Source organism: Sphaerodactylus townsendi, linkage group LG10 (genome assembly GCF_021028975.2).
Source record: "Sphaerodactylus townsendi isolate TG3544 linkage group LG10, MPM_Stown_v2.3, whole genome shotgun sequence".
NCBI classification, from domain to species: Eukaryota; Metazoa; Chordata; class Lepidosauria; order Squamata; family Sphaerodactylidae; genus Sphaerodactylus; species Sphaerodactylus townsendi.
Genome location: NC_059434.1, coordinates 84,148,434 through 84,169,600, shown reverse-complemented (window position 1 = coordinate 84,169,600; position 21,167 = coordinate 84,148,434). Strand labels below are relative to the sequence as shown.

Below are 21,167 nucleotides of genomic sequence, written 5' to 3'. Positions count from 1 at the left end.
GGGAGAGAGACCGTGGTCTGCGCTGGAGGCAGGAAAAGGCCGTCTGTGCTAAACTTCTAGCGTTATATGAAGTGTAGAATTGCTGAAGAAATTGGTAGAAACCTTCAAATTAGAAAAGGAGTCAGATCCTAATTTTGCTCAAAGATGTAAAGGAGTGAGAGAGTGAACGGATGCAAAGTGGAAGTCATCTCGGCAGAAATTGTTGCTCGGTTTGTTTTATTTGTTGTAAGTTATTTATTGAAACCTTTAAACTGAAGGACATAGATGAGTAAAATCTTAATTTGTTAAATGTAACCTGGAATCCCACGCTGGTAATTTCCTGAGAGAGACCCCGTAGCCCTTCAAAACCACTTTTAAAGTTCTGAAGAGGTTTGGAATTAAGTTCCTGGTCGCAGCCAAATGTAGAGGCAGGGAGGAATAACTAAACATTATTTCACACCTATTATTTATTTACAAAGAAATAAGAGAGCGGTTGTCACATTCGTTTCAAGGTCAGATGAAGATTCTGAGGAAGATTTGAATTTTAAGGATGGATTCAAAGGAAAATACGGGAACGCCGCTTACATTTTCCGGAAAGAGGGCTTCAGGCAGAAAGGCAGCGAAAGAGGGAAGAAGAGACGTTTAGCAACAAGAAAATAGAGCTTTTACACCATTAATATTCATACTAAACCTGACTCTTGCAACAACTTTCTGTTAATATCCCTGTTAAATTTTGCATGGTCTCGTCTGCTGCGGTCACAGCCATTTGCTATGCTTCTCCGGCTCGCTGCTGTGACTAATGCGCGCTTTCTTTCCCTCAATCTGAACGAGCAGGATGATGACTGTCAATGGGCTTCCTCTCGTGACTCAGGGACTAACATCCTTGTCTGCTGTTCTTCCCGCTTCATCGCCCTTCCAGGACTAGCACTAGTTTTGCTACTGGTACACTTGTTCAACAAGCGAGGTGCGCAGATTCCCCCTTCGTTATCCTTCCAGGGCCAGCGTGGTGTCGTGGTTAAGAGCAGGTGGATTCTAATCTGGAGAACCGGGTTTGATTCCCCACTCCTCCCCACGAACAGCGGATTCTTATCTGATGAACTGGATTTGTTTTCCCTACTCCTACATCCCTGCTGGGTGACCTTGAGCTAGATACAGTTCTCTCTGACCTCTCTCAGCCCCACCTACCTCACAAGGTGTCTGTTGTGGGGAGAGGAAGGGAAAGGAGCTTGTAAGCCATTTTGAGTCTCCTTACAGTTTTCCCTACTCCTACATCCCTGCTGGGTGACCTTGAGCTAGTCACAGTTCTCTCCGACCTCTCTCAGCCCCACCTACCTCACAAGGTGTCTGTTGTGGGGAGAGGAAGGGAAAGGAGTTTGTAAGCCATTTTGAGTCTCCTTACAGTTTTCCCTACTCCTACATCCCTGCTGGGTGACCTTGAGCTAGTCACAGTTCTCTCCGACCTCTCTCAGCCCCACCTACCTCACAAGGTGTCTGTTGTGGGGAGAGGAAGCGAAAGGAGTTTGTAAGCCATTTTGAGTCTCCTTACGGGAGAGAAAGGTGGGGTATAAATCCAAACTCTCCTCCTCCTCCTCCTCCTCCTCCTCCTCGTGCAGATTAGAAGCACTTCAGTTTCATAATCATGGCCCAACACTTTCAACAGTAGAATATCTACCTGCCATAGGTTTTAATATTGTTGCGCAGAGAACTCAAATGCTCTCAACTGAGCAAATGCTGGATGAGATGCGTTGGATCAACGTTTGGTCCTTGTGATCTATTGGCAGAAGGAACCAATCTTCCTTGTTTTCCCAGCAGACCCTCCTGACCCAAGGAAGGTCGGTTTTGGGGGTCGTAGGCCCCACATGAAAAAATAGAAGATAAAGGGAGGTTGTCTCCGAACTCACCTGTGTGGCTATTACGCCGTGCCTCAGTCGCAAGAATCAGAGTTCGCAGGAACCAGGAAAGGGAGAGGAGATCACAGTTTCTTTCACAAGCATATTGCTGGTGCAGTACAAATGCTCGTGTGGAATTATTGGGAGAGGTTGTCTGCTTGCCCGATACTGAAGGTTTGCAGTTCGTGATCTATAAATTCACGGATGTGCCACTTTTTAGCTTCATTCAGTCATTAGAGCGACTCTGTAAAATGTTCCCGGTTTCCAAAAAACATGCAAAGTGCTCCTTCGCTGTGCTGATTATTTAGCCCTTAAAATGAAGGGACTTTTGCTTCCTTCCGGAAGCTGGAAGAAACTTGACTCAGGAACCTAGAAGATGTCCCTCCAGAGCCCTACATTTCTGGCAGGCTTCCTTGAGGAAAGAGCCGTTTGGGTGGATCAGGGAGGGACTCGTCGCTGGCGCCGCATATACTGGACATTTATGACTTCACTCTGGACTGTGTGCTCAGAGGCTGGGGATTTTGATCAGTAACGTAAGATTTTTCATAGCGACGCCAACGTTTCCTCCAGATGTGGCTCCTCTGCTTTTATCACTTGAATAATAGAAGCAGAAGCAAGCCTTTATTGGCATAGACAGCAGTACAACAATAATAAAAAACGGATTAAAAAGCATATACAATACAAAATACATGTTAGGTCGAAGGAAATCTACTGCCGTTTAGTAATTTCCAGGAGAAAGTCTGCCACTATCATACAGAGAGAAGGATCAGGGTTGTCCCAACAAGTAGTGTAATCTAATTAAATCGGGGAGATCGGGTAAATGTAAAGAAGTAAGATTCACATACTTGGATCTGATTTCCTTGAATCTGAGACAGTGAAGTAATTGGTGGGCCAGAGATTCAACTGAGCCATCGTTAGATGGGCACAATCTTTTAGCCTTTTCTTGCTTATTAAATCTGCCATGTAACAAGGCAGAAGGCATAACATTAAACCTGGCGAGCATTATGGCTCTCCTTTGAACAGGGTTTATCACTTGAATAATAGGCAGCAATTCATTTGGTAACGCAGAAGCAATGAAGGGAAACGGCTCACCTATAGATGGATGTTGGCATGAGGCAGACCCCCCCCCCTCCGCCCCACACCCAAACTAGCTTTAGGCTATGAGGTCAGGAAACAAACTGCTAGAGTGATTCTTTGTATAGTCAGTAATATGGGATTTGCAGCACAGCATCGTTGCTGGGCAGGCCGTCTTTCAAGCTATGCCATTTCCCCCCAAAGGTTACGCATCGTCTCATCCGCCAGGAGCAGCAGTGGCATAGTGGTTAAGAGCAGGTGTACTCTAATCTGGAGGAACCGAATTTGATTCCCCGCTCTGCCGCTTGAGCTGTGGAGGCTTATCCGGGGAACTAGATTAGCTTGTCCATTCCAACACGCCAGCTGAGTGACCTTGGGCTAGTCACAGTTCTTCAAAGCTCTCTCAGCCCCTCCTACCTCACAGAGTGTTTGTTGTGTAGAGGGGGAAAGGGAAAGGAGTTTGTAAACCCCTTTGAGTCTCCTGTAGGAGAGAAAGGGGGGATATAAATCCAACTCTTCTTCCTTCCTCCTCCTCCTCCTTCTGTTGCTTCTCCTTTACTCTTTCTCCATATTTTTGTGGCTTCCTTTTGTGCCAGTGTTTTAAAAGATGCAGTCATGAGTTACGTTTGTTGGCTTTGTGTAATGTGTCATCTGATTTTGAGGTTGCAGCCCACTCCCCCCCCCCCACAGACAACCTGTGAGGTGGGTGGGGCTGAGAGAGCTCCGGAGAACTGTGACTAACCTAAGGTCACCCAGCTGGTGTGTGTTGGAGTGCACAAGTTAATCTGGTTCCCTAGACAAGCCTCCATATCTCAGGTGGCAGAGCGGGGAATCTAACCCAGTTCTCCAGATTAGAGTGCACCTGCTCTTAACCACTACGCCACGCTGGCATCTACACAGAATAGTCTAAATGAATTGTGTCATGGCTTCTGTGGAAAGGCTGTAGAGGCAGCACTGGGGCAGTGGAGCCGGGGGAGGGGGGGCAATTTCAGTGCTTGCCCCGGGCACCTTTTTCTGTAGCTACGCCCCTGTCCATCTGATCACCCCACTTTCTAAAAACACCTGGCAGGTTCCAGAAAAGCTCTTGGTGGGGGCCATTGTACCTCTGGGCTCTCTGTTGGGGCCCCCTGCTCTGCAGATGCCTGAGGCCTTTGGAAACTAGAGTAGGGGTAGAGAACCTGCGGCTCGAGAGCCCTTGCACTGCGGCTCCACGAGCCGAGCCGCTGGTCCCATCCTTGCCCGCCCTGCAGGCAGCAGGGCGGACGCATCCATGCGCTTCTCAGAATGAGTGGAGTAAAAGGTTAAAAAGCCCAATATATACAGTGTTATCTTTATTTTAAATGTCAAAAATTATTTGTGGCTCCAAGTGTTTTCTTTTCCCATGGAAAACGGGTCCAAATGGCTCTTTGAGTGTTAAAGGTTCCCTACCCCTGGTCTAGAGTGCTAATATTTCCTTCTGTGTTGTTGTGTCTTCCCAGGCCAACATGGATTCATGCTTCCTTCTCGTCCTGCTTAGCGCCTTCCTGACATGCTTAGCAGCCAACAACAGAACCACAGGTAAGGCATGCCTGGTTTTCCGCTGCTCTCAGAAAGAGGGCAAGGGGGTGAGAGGGGGAGGAGCAAACAGGCAAAGACCTGATGCTCCCAATCTTGTAACCGGGGCCAGAGGTTTGGGTGCAGGTGTGGGTGGTCCATATCCCCCCCCACCCCCCGGGCCCCAGGCCCAGTCCTTCGTTTTCATCCCTCTTTGCCGTGGTGACATGAACTAAAAGAAAAGATCTCGTGCCACCTTTAAGACTAACATCTCTTTCGATATGGGTGTCTGTGGGTCACAGCTCATCTCCTTAAGTAGATGTGTGATGGGAACCCATACAGGGGAATTTTTACGGTTAGGGTTGGAGGAGGAGCATTCCTCAGTACAATTTTTCATCATGAATCTATCTGTCAAAGTAGAAGGAGGAGCGTTTGGTTTTATGCCTCACCGTTCTCTCCTGAGCAGCAGTGGTGTAGGAAGTTAAGAGCTCGTGTATCTAATCTGGAGGAACCGAGTTTGATTCCCAGCTCTGCCACCTGAGCTGTGGAGGCTTATCTGGGGAATTCAGATTAGCCTGTGCACTCCCACACACGCCAGCTGGGTGACCTTGGGCTAGTCACAGCTTCTCGGAGCTCTCTCAGCCCCACCCACCTCACAGGGTGTTTGTTGTGAGGGGGGGGAGGGCAAGGAGATTGTAAGCCCCTTTGAGTCTCCCACAGGAGAGAAAGGGGGGATATAGAGAACTGTGACTGGCCCAAGGTCACCCAGCAGGCTTCATGTGGAGGAACAGGAAAACAAATCTACCAGATAAGACTCTGCTGCTTACTTGGAGGAGTGGGGAATCAACCCTGGTTCTCCAGATTGGGATCGACCGCTCTTAACCACTACACCATGCTGGCCACATGGTCTGACAGGCATCTTTACCTGTTCAGCCATAAAAGGGAGGGAGCAGTTTACATCTTTGAAGAACATGCCTTCCAGCAGCAAGCTCCCAGTCCCCAAATTTTAAAACTGATTACTTTTGAAAAAGCAGGATACAAATGACATGTTGTTAAGCCCACGACCCTGGCTGATGGCTGGCACCATTGGCGTAACTACCACTGGGCAATGGTGGGGCAGGCACCCAGGCGGATGCCGTAGGGGTCACGTGGGGGGTGGAAAATTGCCCCCCCCACACCCCTCCTCCTTCCCCCCTCGTCCTGCCCCGCTAGGCCTGGTGGAGGCCGCTGTGCGTGCTCCCACCAAACCCTGCCACTGGCTAAGGTAAGTGGGGTGCAGGGGGGCTGGGCATGGGAGGGCTGTGTGGGGGCCCATGGTGGGGGGGGGGGGCAGAAAACTCAGAATCTGCCATGGGCTCCATTGTCCCTAGCTACGCTGCTGGTTGGCACTGCAATATATACTTGCTGGAGACCTACAGTCTTGGCCCACTGAAGACTGTGCGTGCAGGAGCCCCCGTGTTGCATTTGTCCCTTAGATCTTCAGTCTACGCCTAAACAATGTGTGAAGGAACCCTAATATTCCATATGCCTTGTAAGGGTTTGTGTTTTTTTATTGTGTCTACCATAACTGCCTGCCCTGGGGCATTGCAGCTGAAGAGCAGAAAGCATAAATATGCGCATACATGCGCATTCTTCACGTTAGGGTGGATTTGATTATGAAGTCAGTGGTTTAAATCTGTCAGCAGGAAGCCTCAGCTGAATCATGGATCTAGATTAGCTTTCCGTTGATTTAATGATAACTGCTTAAACAGCCCAGCGTAGCCTGAGTTTGTGAGAACTTAAAAACTAAGCAGAGTCAGGTACAGTTCGTACTTGGACAGGGAGACCTGGGTAGCTATGCAGAACAAGGCAATGGTAGCGTAGAGTAGTGGTTAAGAGCAGGTGCACTCTAATCTGGAGAACCGGGTTTAATTCCCCGCTCTGCCACTTGAGCTGTGGAGGCTTATCTGGGGAACTAGATTAGCCTGTGGACTCCAACACACGCCAGCTGGGTGACCTTGGGCTAGTCACAGTTCTTCCGAGCTCTCTGCATCTGTGTATGGTTCTCCAGTTGCACAGTGGCAGATAGGAAGGCGTTCCAAAGCGTGATCACTACTGCACAGAGGATTATCGGCTGCCCTCTCCCCTCCTTGAAAGAACCATATAATTCCCGAAGCCTTAAAAAAGCCCAAAATATTCTGAGAGACCCGTCTCATCCAGCACACTCTCTTTTTGATCTATTACCATCCGGCAGACGATACAGGACTATCAAAACTAGGACAAAGAGGCTTAGAGACAGCTTCTACTCTAGAGCTGTGGCTATGCTAAACTCCGCGGCTTCGTGTTGATGTGTTTGGGGCTGTGTAGGGATGGGTGGAGGAAGGGGAAAGTGAGGATGGGGTATGAGTCTGAAATTGTGTGCATCGAGGAATACTGCTGTAAATTTCGTTGCGTGTGCACAATGACAATAAAATGCTTATACTTATGCTCTCAGCCCCACCCACCTCACAGGGAGGAAGGGCAAGGAGATTGTAAGCCCCTTTGAGTCTCCTTACAGGAGAGAAAGGGGGGATATAAATCCAAACTCCTCCTCCTCCTTCTCCTCCTCTGGCCACTGCACAGATTAAAATAACGTTGCTTCCATGGTAGCTGCCACCAGTATTGGTTTTGTGTAGTCTGTGCAGTTAGCTCCACCTCCTGTGGCAACCATTTTTGTGGTTGTACCCACCACCCTATGTTAGAATTCCAAAAAATGTTTGCAGGCTCAAAAAGTTTGAGGATGCCTGGTTTACCCGTTCCTTTTGTAAAATTTGCTCGTAGGTACGTGTTAGTTTTTCATGTGCTCTCTGCTTCCATTCTTTAAAAGCGTTCTGCGGTCAGCAGCCATTTTCACGGAGAAATTGTAGCTCCCTTGGATAACAGGCATGTTTTAATGGCAATTCCCTTTTCCCACTGTTCTTTCCAGTGCCACCCTCGGCAGGTCCTCCCACGTCCACGAGCGCCCCGGGAACCACCAAGACGCAGCCGGGTTCCAGGAAGGCCATGACTCTCCCCAGCAGGAACGTGACTTCTCCAACACTTGCTCCTCTCGTGGCGTCAGGCCACACGACCCCCGCAGCCACAGAACCCTCGCCTACCACGACCCTCAGCACATCAGGAACAGAAGCTACAACCACGAGGCTTCCTGTGCCCACGTCTGGGACTACCTCCCTTCCGCCAAACATCACCTCTTCAAGTTCCTATGGGATTACGACGAGCACAGACACAGTGCCTATGGAGACCAACATCACAGAAGTGCTAACGACTTCGAAAGCCTTCGACACCTCGGGTATAAAAGAGCTTTGCTTCTGTTTTGTTTAGTCCAGCGCAAGTTACGTGGTGTGGTGGTTAAGAGCAGGTGCGCTCTAATCTGGGGACCTGGGTTTGATTCCCAGCTCCTCCACTTGAATGGCAGAGGCTTATCTGGTGAACCAGATGTGTTTCCGCACTCCTACATTCCTGCTAGGTTACCTTGGGCTAGTCACAGTTCTCTCAGAACTCTCTTAGCCCCACCAACCCCACAAGGTGTCTGTTGTGGGGAGAGGAAGGGTAGGCCACTTTGAGTCTCCTTACAGGAGAGAAAGGTGGGATATAAACTACTACTACTCTTCTTCTCCTCCTCTCCTCCTCCTCCTCCTCTTCTTCTTCTCCTGCTCCTGCTTCTCCTCCCCCTCCCCCTCATCTGCTTCTTCTCCTGCTCCTCCTCCTGCTCTTCTCCTCCTCCTTCTTCTTCTCCTCCTTCTTCTCCTCCTTCTCCTCCTCCTTCTCCTCCTCTTCTTCTTCATGTGAGACTATGCCATGTTAAGGGAGGCTTTCATTCCGAGTAGCACCAAGGAAGTAACCATCACCTATCAAAGGACAATAAAGCAAAATGATGTGTGTTTTAATTGGAGGGGGGGGGGGGGCTACAAGAGAATTGGGATGCAGTCTGTCAAGGTGATTTGCTGATGCTTTCTCCATGTTTTTTAACTTTCAGGTGGAATAACGAAGGGCACAGGTAAGCCTCTTGCTTTGCCTTTTCTCTCGTTCTGTCCTGTTCCCTTTAGCTGGGGATTCTGTGCTTTGTCAACGTGAACCTTCCAGAGACCAGATTAAAGGTTTTGAAGCCTCCGTGAAGATGTCACATGTCGAGGAAACCCAGAAATCCTTTGTGTCCTTCACAGTTTGAGGCCTGGAGATCTGGAGCAAGAGGAGGAGTCAGATCTCATGGTCTCTGAGTGGGTGTCAGAGTTCTTGTAAGTGAAAGGTCCGCTAAATCCACTCCAGCAAATCCACACAGAGTGACTTTGGTTTAGGTGACTGGAAAGGAATGGCTAGCCTTTTGTGGCTGCATGAACTCACAGGTCTGGTGGTCTCCTGGACAGTTGTCCACACCGCACACTTTCCTAAACCCTGGTAGATCTATGCTGAAGAGAGCAGGGATTTGTTTTGCCTTCCAAGGGAGGAGGGCTGTTTCTTAGAAATAGAAAAAGTGCAGAGAAGGACAACGAGGATGATTGAAGGATTGGAGCACCTTCCTTATGAGGAGAGGCTGCAGCGTTTGGGACTCTTTAGTTTGGAGAGGAGATGTCTGAGCGGGGATATGATTGAATATAAAATTATGCCTGGGGTAGAAAATGTTGACAGAGAGAAATTCTTCTCTCTTTCTCACAATACTAAAACCAGGGGGCATCCATTGAAAATGCTGGGGGGAAGAATTAGGACTAATAAAAGGAAACACTTCTTCACGCAACGTGTGATTGGTGTTTGGAATATGCTGCCACAGGAGGTGGTGATGGCCACTCACCTGGATAGCTTTAAAAGGGGCTTGGACAGATTGATGGAGGAGAAGTCGATCTATGGCTACCAATCTTGATCCTCCTTGATCTCAGATTGCAAATGCCTTAGCAGACCAGGTGCTCAGGAGCAGCAGTAGCAGCAGCAGAAGGCCATTGCTTTCACATCCTGCATGTGAGCTCCCAAAGGCACCTGGTGGGCCACTGTAAGTAGCAGAGTGCTGGACTAGATGGACTCTGGTCTGATCCAGCAGGCTAGTTCTTATGTTCTTATGTTCTTTTTTCTCTGCCAGTCCAGCTCTGATGAATTTTTTGTTATTTTTACAGGTGATTCTGAGGGAAGGCGAGGTAAGGCACTGACTTTCTTTTGCACATTCAGAGTATATCCTGGTTGAGGTTTTTTTTAAAAAAAGTTGTGAACTTTTCACTATTTATAATTTTTGTTAAAATATAAAAATAGCAGTTTCTTGAGACTTCTTATAGTGCCCTGTTTTCAGGGCTGGTTTGTTTGCTTATTAGTTGATGGTGTCAATGACCCACCCCATGCTCGAGAAGCAAAGGGCCGTGGAGCTATGGCCCCTTCCGCACACGCAGAATAATGAACTTTCGATCCACTTTCAGTGCACTTTGCAGCTGGATTTTACTGTGCGGAATAGCAAAACCCACTTGCAAACAGTTGTGAAAGTGGACTGAAAGTGTCATTATTCTGCATGTGCGGAAGGGACCTATGTTAGTTTTGGTGGGGTTTGCTTCATTTTTGTCCTTGCAGTAACTCTTGGGGTAGGTTAGGCTGAGCAAATGACTGACCCAGCAAAACAATGAGCTTGATTTTAGATCAGGACCCACAACTTAATAGAGTTGTCAACCTCCAGACGGTGCCTGGAGGGTTCTTGGAATTACAGCTGAGCTGTCTGCTTCTGAGGGTTGACTGCATGCCATTATGCCCCTCCCTTCTCAGTCTCCACCCCATATCTCTAGGAATTTCCCAACCCATCGTTGGCAACCCAGCATTTCAGACATCAACGTATAGTACTTTGTTCCAGAGGTCTGTATACAGAGACAGTAAACAGTGCGAGGAAGCAAGGTCATAGTATGTATGCCCTGTTTGTTAGCCATACACCCCAAAAAGGGGGGATTCCAGTACCAAGAAACGAAACCAGCAAACCTGTAAAACTATGCTACCACAAAGTACATTCTATTAGAAATAAATCCTGCACTCCATGTACAATTAGTAAATATATTCCAAAATAGGAACCAGTTCCTTTAAGGCAATTCTGAAGTCTTATCGTAAAGTATCATGTATAACAGAGAAAGCCAAACACTAGTAAGGACATAAGAACATAAGAACAAGCCAGCTGGATCAGACCAGAGTCCATCTAGTCCAGCACTCTGCTACTCGCAGTGGCCCACCAGGTGCCTTTGGGAGCTCACATGCAGGATGTGAAAGCAATGGCCTTCATGCATGGCTGCTGCCCCGAAAGCACCCTGGACTGGTGCTAAGGCATTTTGGCAATCCAAAGAGGATCAAGACAGGTCGCCATAGATCGACATCTCCTCCATCAATCTATCCAAGCCCCTTTTAAAGCTATCCAGGTGAGTGGCCATCACCACCTCCTGTGGCAGCATATTCCAAACACTAATCACACGTTGCGTGAAGAAGTGTTTCCTTTTATTAGTCCTAATTCTTCCCCCCAGCATTTTCAATGAATGCCCCCTGGTTCTAGTATTGTGAGAAAGAGAGAAAAATTTCTCTCTATCAACATTTTCTACCCCATGCATAATTTTATAGACTTCAATCATATCCCCCCTCAGCTGTCTCCTCTCCAAACTAAAGAGTCCCAAACGCTGCAGCCTCTCCTCATAAGGAAGGTGTTCCAGTCCCTCAATCATCCTAGCTGCCCTTCTCTGTACATAAAGAGGTGGACTGGTACGTGTATCAACTCTGGTCAAGTTCTGACATATTTGCGTAGTTAGAAACATCAGCAAGTACGTTATTCTTCAAAGCCTTTTTTAACAATTCACTAAAGAGCTCCTGCTATGCAGCCCCCCTTCCTTGCTTGCTCTTCATCAGAATGGATTCAGTAAGATCCCTGTCTCCAGCCTAACTGTCTTTTCTTGCATGATTGAAATTGCTTATCACTTTGCTGTTGTATCGTGTAATCCATTTGATCTGTTGTCAAGTGCGATTTTACCACATGCAGTGCAACCTCAGAACGACCTTTTATTTTTAGATGCAAGAAGATGTTTTATGTACTAATTTTTGGCTTTTTATGTTGTCCATGATGTTCTGCTATGATCCCCATGAATTGACTTAAAGGTGCATATATTTTTGAATATATGTACTAATTTTATATTTTGTCCGCGGGGTGCGGTAGTTATTTCTAATAGAACATACTGTTGGTTACCAGCCAGGACAACTGGTTGGCCACCACGTGAAACAGAATGCTGAACTCGATGACCCCGTTGGTCTGACACAGCGGGGCTCTCCTTATGTTCTAATGTTTAAAGGAATTGGGCGGACGCGTAGACTCGCATAAGCTCTCCCGACAGGCCCCAGTGAAAAGAACGGAAGCTGCCGCATTTCGCTGGGGTTATGCAGAGGTCTTCTTGCTAGATCGTGCTTGACACATAGTCCAAGAATGTGTTCCTGTGCAAGGGTGGCGTTTGCTATTCAGGACGGCTTGGACAAGGAAAATGGTGACATGCCAGTCAGTTTGCTGAAGAACTGGGCAGCTAGTTGGCTCTATGATTCCCACATCCTGTTGCGAGAAAACACAACCCTTGTGTGTGCATGGCCAGGGTCCAAGGAGCAGCAGTGGCGTAGGAGGTTAAGAGCTCGTGTATCTAATCTGGAGGAACCGGGTTTGATTCCCAGCTCTACCGCTTGAGCTGTGGAGGCTTATCTGGGGAGTTCAGATTAGCCTGGGCACTCCCACACACGCCAGCTGGGTGACCTTGGGCTAGTCACAGCTTCTCGGAGCTCTCTCAGCCCCACCCACCTCACAGGGTGTTTGTTGTGAGGGGGGAAGGGCAAGGAGATTGTCAGCCCCTTTGAGTCTCCTGCAGGAGAGAAAGGGGGGATATAAATCCAAACTCTTCTTCTTCCATCTCAGGGATGCTGGGGGTGCATATTGGGGGACAGAAGAGAGTTTTATAGTTCTGGGGATCTTGGCCTCTCCCACATTTCAAGATATGTCTGCAAGCTGTGCCTCCATCTAGAATTTGCAGCAGCAGCTTAAGTACGTTTCTTGCTGCTGTTACTGTTATTTTATTATTTATAGTCCCCCTTTTCTCACTTGAGACTTAAGGAGGATTACATAGTGTAAGCCAAGTAAGTCAACAGGATGAGACATGTAGCGAGCAGTTTTGGGGCTACAGAAATCTGAAAACAAACAGAAATGTTAAACATTGCAGGAACAAGGGATGATCTTCTAAACGTGATAAGTAGTGGAGGAACTGTCTAGTCTGGGCGTACTTACAGTAATCGGTAGCAATCCATCAGTCGAGTCCACAGATCCCTTTACCAGTACGATTTTCTGAATCGTTTCATTGCAATACGATCCCGTTTACTTGTGCGGGCTTTCATTGTTCATGCATAAGGTCTTCTTATGCATAATTTTCTGCTTGTTCATCAGTCCCCTTTAGCTGAAATTTCTGACAAGAAGTTACAGAATTTGCAGGGGTACACTCATGCACATACGAAGGACGGAGCCAGTAAAAATGACAGGGAAACTTACTGCCCTCTGTTCTGAAACGGACCTGCTTGCGCTGACAAGCGGCTGTTGGTTTTGGCCTTCCCCAGCCCGTGCTGACTGCTAATGTCAGTGCGGCCTTTCAACCAAAATATCCAAATGGAACACACCTGGCAGCGTGTTCCCCTGTTCCCACACTCCACCCAAGCAGTGTGGTCGGCAGCCAAGTAACTCTGCAGAGGAAGCAGCAAACCTATCTCAGTTGGCCAAGTGGTGATTCTCAAGTCTGCTTCGGGCGGAAGTGGAGGGGGCCAGGAGAATCTCCCCCCCCCCTCCCCCAACCTCCCAGCTCTGAATAGAAAAACAAACAAGCCAGGTTTTTATGACTCCCAGACACAGATTACAAGGAAGCTGTGTGAGACGCATTCCTTGAGATCCTGTAATAAAGCTGGTGGCAGGGTTTTGCACTGGAGGAAGTTAGAATCATGGAGTTGGAAGGAGCCATAGAGGCCATCCAGTCCAACCCCCTGCTCAAGGCAGGATCAGCCTAGACTAGCATCCTGGACCAGTGCTTGTCCCGCTGCAGCTTAAAGACAGCCAGTGAGGTGGAACTCACCACCTCCCAAAGCAGCTGATCCCATTGCTGCACCACACTTCCTGTCATTTTTTTCATAACACCCAGTCGGAACCTTTCTCCCCATAATGTATCCCCATTCTAGCAAGTCCCATCCTCTGCTCCCAACAGGAACAGCTCCCTGCGCTCCTCTAAGTGGCAGCCTTTCAGATACTTAAAGAAAGCAATTGAACCTCCTCTTCTCCAGACTGAACATTCCCGAACCCCAACTTCGTTCTCCAGGCCCTTGATCATCCTCACCTTTCTCCTCTGCCCCCACTCTGTTCTGTCCTCATCCTTTTTGAAGCGAGGACTCCAGAACTTCACACAATATTCCAGGTGCGGCCTGACCAACGTGTCACACAACGGGGCCGTAACATCTTGTGGTTTGTTTGTTTGTTCGTTTGTTTGTTTATTTTTATTTTCCATCTATATCCCGCCCTCCCTGACAGGACTCAGGGCAGCAAACCATAAGACAGCAATAACACCAATTTCAATCATAAAAACCAACCGCAGATAGCGAAAACCCTCCCCCCTTCCGTACCCACGGGAGGCTCATGATAATAACAGGTCGAGCTGGCTGGTTAGATGGAAATGCCTGGCGGAAAAGCTCCGTCTTACAGGGCCCACGGAAACTGTGTAAGTCCTGCAGGGCCCTGATCTCACTCAGGAGCTTATTCCGCCGGGTAGGGGCCAGGGCTGTAAAAGTGCTGGCCCTTGTAGAAGCCCGCTGGATATCTTTTGGGCCAGGGGCCTCCAGCAGGTTTCCCTCCGACAAGCAGAGGGACCTTACGGGGCAATACGGGGAGAGGAGGTCCCGCAGGTACGCAGGTTCAAGACCGCTCACAGCCTTAAAGGTTAGTACCCACACTTTGACTATGATCCGGTACTTGATTTGAATGTTATGCCTCTGGGTCAGAAGATCCAAGTGTTATTTTCAGTCTCGATACACATTTCCAAGGCGAGAGGGGAAAAGAGTTTGGGCCCAATCTTGGCCTGCCGGTTCCTGTTGATAATAATCTCTAGATATCCAAATAGGGAATCTTTTTTTAAAAAATGACTCTTCTAAAATACACAAAGGGTTAATATGTGTCTGGGCAAGCAGGCTAGCAAAACAGTTGATGGCTAGTAATGTTTATGGACTTGTTTGTAGGCTGTAAGTGGTTGCTGTGATACGTCTGTCCTGTTTCCTGTCTACACAATCAAATAAGTTGTTCTTTATTACACTCATAGATCATCGTAGACCAGCGTAAGATACATAAAATATGACTAAAAGATGAAATGATTTAAAATTATACATATATATCTTTTTTAAAAACCTACTGGTAATAAGAAATTGGAAACATAAAAATATGGAAACATGAAACGATAGGTTAAAACCGTAAATATTAACCAGGAACAAAAGCTTTTAAAACATTATTAAAAGGACTATAATAACTATTTAAAAGGGGGATAGACATGGGCGTAGGGGAGCAATAAAACTGGTAAATAAAAAGCTATGACTATCAGATCGTTAATCCTGCTTTGTGACACAGACAGTCCTGAGACATATCTCAATAGCTGCTGCCCCAGAACCTGGCAGCCTTGTATGCTACCATGTTTCCCCGAAAATAAGACAGTGTCTTATATTAATTTTTGCTCCCAAAGATGCGCTATGTCTTATTTTCAGGAGATGTCTTATTTTTCTGTGTTCTGTTCGTCGGGCATGCTTCCAAACAAAAACTTTGCTATGTCTTACTTTCGGGGGATGCCTTATATTTCGCACTTCAGCAAAACCTCTTCTATGTCTTATTTTTCGGGGATGTCTTATATTGGGGGAAACAGGGTATGTCAGGATTAGTTATCTATAAACAGCAAGGAAATGTACAATTGTCCTGGGCAACCGGGAAATCTATATAGTAGCGGTGAAATAAATCTAATAGGTACATTTTTGCAATGCTGACACTGGAAAAACATATGTTCCATTGTCTATACAAAGCATAGATATTCTTCCCTGCTTCTTGCCTGCCCCTCTGGAGAAAAAGAGATACCTTGTTTTTTGCCATCTGTGTCTAGGTCTGCTTGGAGTTCCTGAGCAGCACTGGCCGGCATTGCGTCTCGTGCGCTCAGGTCTGTGCATTGCACGCTAGGCTGTGATTCAGCTGTGGAGCATCCTTTTGGCATGCAGAAGGTCCCGGGTTCAATACCCGACACCCTCAGCTAAAAGGACCAGGTAGTTGGTGATGTGAAGGACCGCCTGCTCGAGACCCTGGGGGGGGGGGTGTTTCTGCCAGTCCGAGTAGACAGAACTGACCTTGGTGGGCCTTCAGTGGAAGGCAGCTCTGTGTCCTTTCAGGCATGGGCAGACTCTGTGATTCATCCTCAGACGCTTGACTCACAAACAGAAGACTCTCCACAGCCTGTTTTATTTATTTCATAAGCATGCTGCGTTTCCACTCAAAGGAGAAGTTCTGAAAGAAACGCCATACAATGTAGTACATAGTGAAACCCCCTCCCCATTGCAGTGTAGTAAAGCCCCCCCTCCCCGTCTATGATTCCTTTTGAGAGGGCCAGTGAAAAATCTCTCTTTTTCAAAGGGTTAATTTTGGAAGACCACTAGAGTGGGTGTTTATCAAGGTGAACACTTTCTGTACCCTCACCTGGGTGGCCCAGACTAGCCCGATTTTATCAGACGTGGGAAGCATAGTCCTGGTGGGTTCTTGGGCGGGTCAGTCCTGGTGGGGACTCGGGTGGGAGACCACCAAGGATGTTCCGGCTTGCTGTGCAGAGGCAGGCAATGGCAAACCACCTCTGTTTGTCTCTTGCCTTGAAAACCCTACAGCACAGGTGTCAAATTCATGGCCCTCCAGATGTTATGGACTACAGTTCCCATCATCCCCTGCCAGCATCATACTGGCAGGGGATGATGGGAACTGTAGTCCATAACTTCTGGAGGGCCGCGAGTTTGACACCTATGCCTTACAGGGTTGCCTTAAGTCTGTTGTGATGGTACTTAATTATTGCCCTGATGATACTTAATTATTGCCCAGACCAGTTTCTGCATTGTTTGGTTGGGTGAAGAGAAGGTTAGGAGGTGACATGATAGCTATTGGATATTGGAAGGGATATTTGAAGGGATGTCATGTTGGTGGGGGAGCAAGCTTGTTTCCTGCTGCTCCAGAGACTGAGACCAGGAGTCATGGGTTCAAGGTGAAGGAAAAGAGATTCCACCCAAACATCAGGAAAAACTTCCTGACAGTAAAGTCTGTTCAACGGTGGATTGCACAACCTCAGAATGTGGTGGAGTCTGGAGGTTTTTAAAGAGAGGCTGGATGGCCATCTGTCAGGAGTACTTTGATTGTGTGTTCCTGCATGGCAGGGGGCTGGACTTGATGGCCCTTGGGGTCTCTTCCGACTTTATGATTCTAGCTGCCCTTGCTTTAGACAGATTGCCATTTGCATTGTTTTCTAACTCTGTTGATTTTAGTCCTATGACATTGTTCATGGATCATCCCACGGCACCTAATAGAATTGCTTTATATATGGAAGTTGAAGATTATTGAAAAAGTGAATTTCCAAGCAGGGGAATAGTCCCATTTATAACCCACCTTCCTCCCCAGAAGATACCCCAATGGCTTCATGTATCGTTCTCTGCTGTGCCATGCTGACTGTCAGCATGCAGTCCACATGAGCCCCACGGGCATTTGGTAGCCGGTATTGCTTCACACCTGTAAACCATCTCTGGGCTAGCTGCTTCCTGAACCAAGTTCGCAGCAAATGCATCCGTTGGTTGACGGTAGATGAGTGAGGCCGTAGATAAGATTGAGGCTTCCACAGAATCCTGGCCAAGGGATGTGACGGCAGGTCTTTTCACCTTCCCTTTATCGTGCATCCACGTAAAGGAGTTAAAGGGTTTTTTCCCCCCATCTGCAGCCGTTAACCGCAGGCAGGAAGCAGATCGTTGAGCTCCAAGCCGCTCTCTTTGCCATTCCTTCTTCATTTCCTCTTCCTCCTTCTCACACCTCCCTACACACACACACACACCTCGCTCTCTCTCCTCTCTCTAATACAGAGGTTGCTAGTTACACGGTAGGAAGGCGGCACCTCTCAAGGGCGCGAGCAGACAGCCTGCAGCTCATTTGTAAACCTGTTGCATCTTTCAGAGGGTGGGCTACGTGCTCTGTATGCGCTAACGCTGTCTGCTGCGAGTTTGCAAAGAAATAGCGTATAGCTTGCTTTTTTCCCCTTTTTCTTTCTTTCTTTTTTTAAAGATTGCGTAGGAAAAACATGGCTGCAGAGCCCCTGGAAGTCTGCACCGAACAACATTCCATTGTAGAGCTTCGCTGTGTAACGTTGGCTTGCCAGGAATATAAATTCCTTGTAAAAAGAAAAAAAAATCCTCTGGAGAGATAAATCTGCAGAGAGTTCGGTTCCAGTGTCTCGTTGGAATGCATCAGAGACTAAACCGGATCCTTTTCTTGCCCTTCCCTGGGACAAAAATACCATATGGGTCTGTTTAAAAAAAAAAATGTTTTTAAGCTGTTCAACTTTTCTTCTTGGTTGTAGTTCAAGCCCGAACTCTCCCTGGAAACTAAAACGGCTAAACCGAGACTGCTTTATTTTGGTCACGTTATCCGAAGGCTTATCACCGGAAAAGACAATCGTACCAGGAAAAGTAGAAAGCAGGAGAAAAAGAGGGAAACCCAACATGCGATACACTGATGCTATAAAGCACAGGTGTCAAACTCGCGGCCCTCTAGATGTCATGGACAACAGTCCCCATCATCCCCTGCCAGCATGATGCTGGCAGGAGATGATGGGAACTGTAGTCCATGACATCTGGAGGGCTGCGAGTTTGACACCTGTGCCTGTATAAAGGAAGTCATGGCTAGATTTGAGCAAGGCTGTTAACACGAGGATATTTGGGAGGACGTCCATTCATAGGGTTGTCCTGAGTCGGAAGCAGTTTCGCAGCACTTCACACACAGACGGGGCGTTACTTACTTAATTATTATTTTTGACTGTGTAAAGTGGATAACTTTTTGGGATGTTCCAGCGGAGATAATGGCAGCTGCAAGCATGGAGGGCTTTAAAAAGGGCTGACACAAATACACAGAGAAGGGGTCCATCAGTGGTTGCTAGCCATGGTAACTAAAGGGAGCCTCCATCTACAAAGGCAGCATATCTTTGAATGCCAGGGCTGAAAGGCAGGAGGAGGGCCTTCGCCTCTCTAGAGAGCCAGCATGGTGTAGTGCAGGGGTAGGGAACCTGCGGCTCTCCAGATGTTCAGGAACTACAATTCCCATCAGCCCCTGTCAGCATGGCCAATTGGCCATGCTGGTAGGGACTGATGGGAATTGTAGTTCCTGAACATCTGGAGAGCCGCAGGTTCCCTACCCCTGGTGTAGTGGTTAATAGCAGGGGCACTCTAATCTGGAGGAACTGGGTTTGGTTCTCTGCTCTGCCGCCTGAGCTGTGGAGGCTTATCTAGTGCACCGGAGAACGGAGCTTTCCGCACACATCTGTTCACTCAGGCACCATGATCGGAACTACCCTCACAATTTCTTTACCCAGCCTGTAGAACGGTCCATTGGTAGACTTACCCTGAAGGGGCCTTCTCCTGGACGGCGACGAGGGCATCCTGATTGGCCTGGGAGTTTTGGTTAGGAGACAGGCATGGCTTAAGGCCTGGCAGGCCGACTTCCATTCTAAGCAAGTGGTCGCAGCTTACGACTACCATGGGTCGCGCCTGTTTGGAAAGGAGTTAGATGCAGTTCTGGTGGAGTCAAAAGGAAACAAGAAAACCATGCCCAGGTATGTTAGATCAGACCAAACCTCCTCCTTCAGACCCTACACCACTTTCAGGTCACAGCGCACATTAGCACGTGCTCCCAGGGACGGCAGACGTTGGTCCAACACTACCTCCTTCCGCAGACGCCCCAACAACAACAACAACTCCAATAATAATTCTTCCTTTCGTACCTCCAACTTCAGACAGGGCAGGGGGGGCAAATCCTTTAGAACTCTGCTTTTCACCTTGTGGGCTGCAGTCCACCTGCAGTAAATAATGCTCAGCGTTGGAACTCACCGCAGAAGACGCCGAATGTCACAACGTTCCTCTCGCTGTTTCTGAAACACTCAGGAAACTCAGTTTTTTCTCCTGTCTTTCTCTCCTCAGACGAGACGCCGATCATAGCTGTAATGGTGGCCTTATCCTCCTTGCTAGTCATTGTATTTATTATTATTGTCCTGTACATGTTAAGGTAAGCAGCGTTTGATGAACCTCTTGGACTTCCTTTGCTGGGTATTGGATGGCGTGGGTGGGTGACTGTATGCGCGTATGCGCGTTTGGGCATGTATCGTCAGACTTCAGTCTCTACTGAAGTGCAGTTAATATACAACAAGGAAAAGGAAACAGACTCAGTCCTGACTCGGTGTGCGCTGTTCACAAAGGTTAAATTACAAAATTAAAATCGAACAAAACATTTATTGTAAGACGTACCCAAATAGTAAGACGTACCCAAATTGTAAGACGTACCCAAATAGGCAAATTAAAAACAGGTCTGGAATATGAAGTGCTAACTTCCCAAAAGCTGGATCAATACAGCAGACATAGTTGATGTCCATATCAGGTGACCAAATACAACCATCCTTGGGTGCTGTGTGGTTTCCAGGCTATATGGCCATGTTCTAGCAGCATTCTCTCCTGACGTTTCGCCTGCATCTGTGGCTGGCATCTTCAGATCCTCTGAAGATGCCAGCACTTCAGATCCTCTGAAGATGCCAGCCACAGATGCAGGCGAAACGTCAGGAGAGAATGCTGCTAGAACATGGCCATACAGCCCGGAAACCACACAGCACCCCAGTGATTCCAGCCGTGAAAGCCTTCGACAACAACCATACTTGTTTCTAAGAACATAAGAACTAGCCTGCTGGATCAGACCAGAGTCCATCTAGTCCAGCTCTCTGCTACTCGCAGTGGCCCACCAGGTGCCTTTGGGAGCTCACGTGCAGGATGTGAAAGCAAGGGCCTTCTGCTGCTGCTGCTCCTGAGCACCTGGTCTGCTAAGGCATTTGCAATCTCAGATCAAGGAGGATCAAGATTGGTAGCCATAAATCGACTTCTCCTCCATAAATCTGTCCAAGCCCTTTTTAAAGCTATCCAGGTTAGTGGCCATCACCACCTCCTGTGGCAGCATCTTCCAAACACCAATCACACGTCGTGTGAAGAAGTGTTTCCTTTTATTAGTCCTAATTCTTCCCCCCAGCATTTTCAATGGATGCCCCCTGGTTCTAGTTCACACACACATTCTACCTCAAAGGCCTTCCTCAGTAGTCAAAAGTCAACTGTTTTCCACCACGCACACAAGCAGAAAATAATATATTTCCAGCATTTCTGGATATGTGCAGTGATTTTTGTCCTCCATTGCTAGTTGAGGACACACACACACACATTCAGACACTTTGGAATTTTTACAACCGATTATGATGATTTTGTATTGTAACCTCTCAGTTTCATCAACTACAAAATGGAGATGCTGTTTTCCCTCCCCTGAATTAAGTGTGGGATGCCTTCTGCCTTGGCTTATTTCTGTAGCCTCAACTGAGTGATTTT

At 47.7% G+C, this 21,167-nt stretch overlaps 1 protein-coding gene across 1 annotated transcript in view; it reads left to right on the top strand.

Moving 5' to 3' along the window:
* PTPRA (protein tyrosine phosphatase receptor type A) overlaps window positions 1–21,167 on the top strand; it is a 169,928-nt gene that overhangs the window by 116,374 nt on the left and 32,387 nt on the right. Inside the window, 5 exon segments of the mRNA XM_048508910.1 lie at window positions 4,421–4,499; window positions 7,420–7,782; window positions 8,470–8,490; window positions 9,596–9,616; window positions 19,731–19,815. Coding sequence (XP_048364867.1) covers window positions 4,427–4,499; window positions 7,420–7,782; window positions 8,470–8,490; window positions 9,596–9,616; window positions 19,731–19,815 — 563 coding nt within the window. The 5' untranslated portion in view covers window positions 4,421–4,426.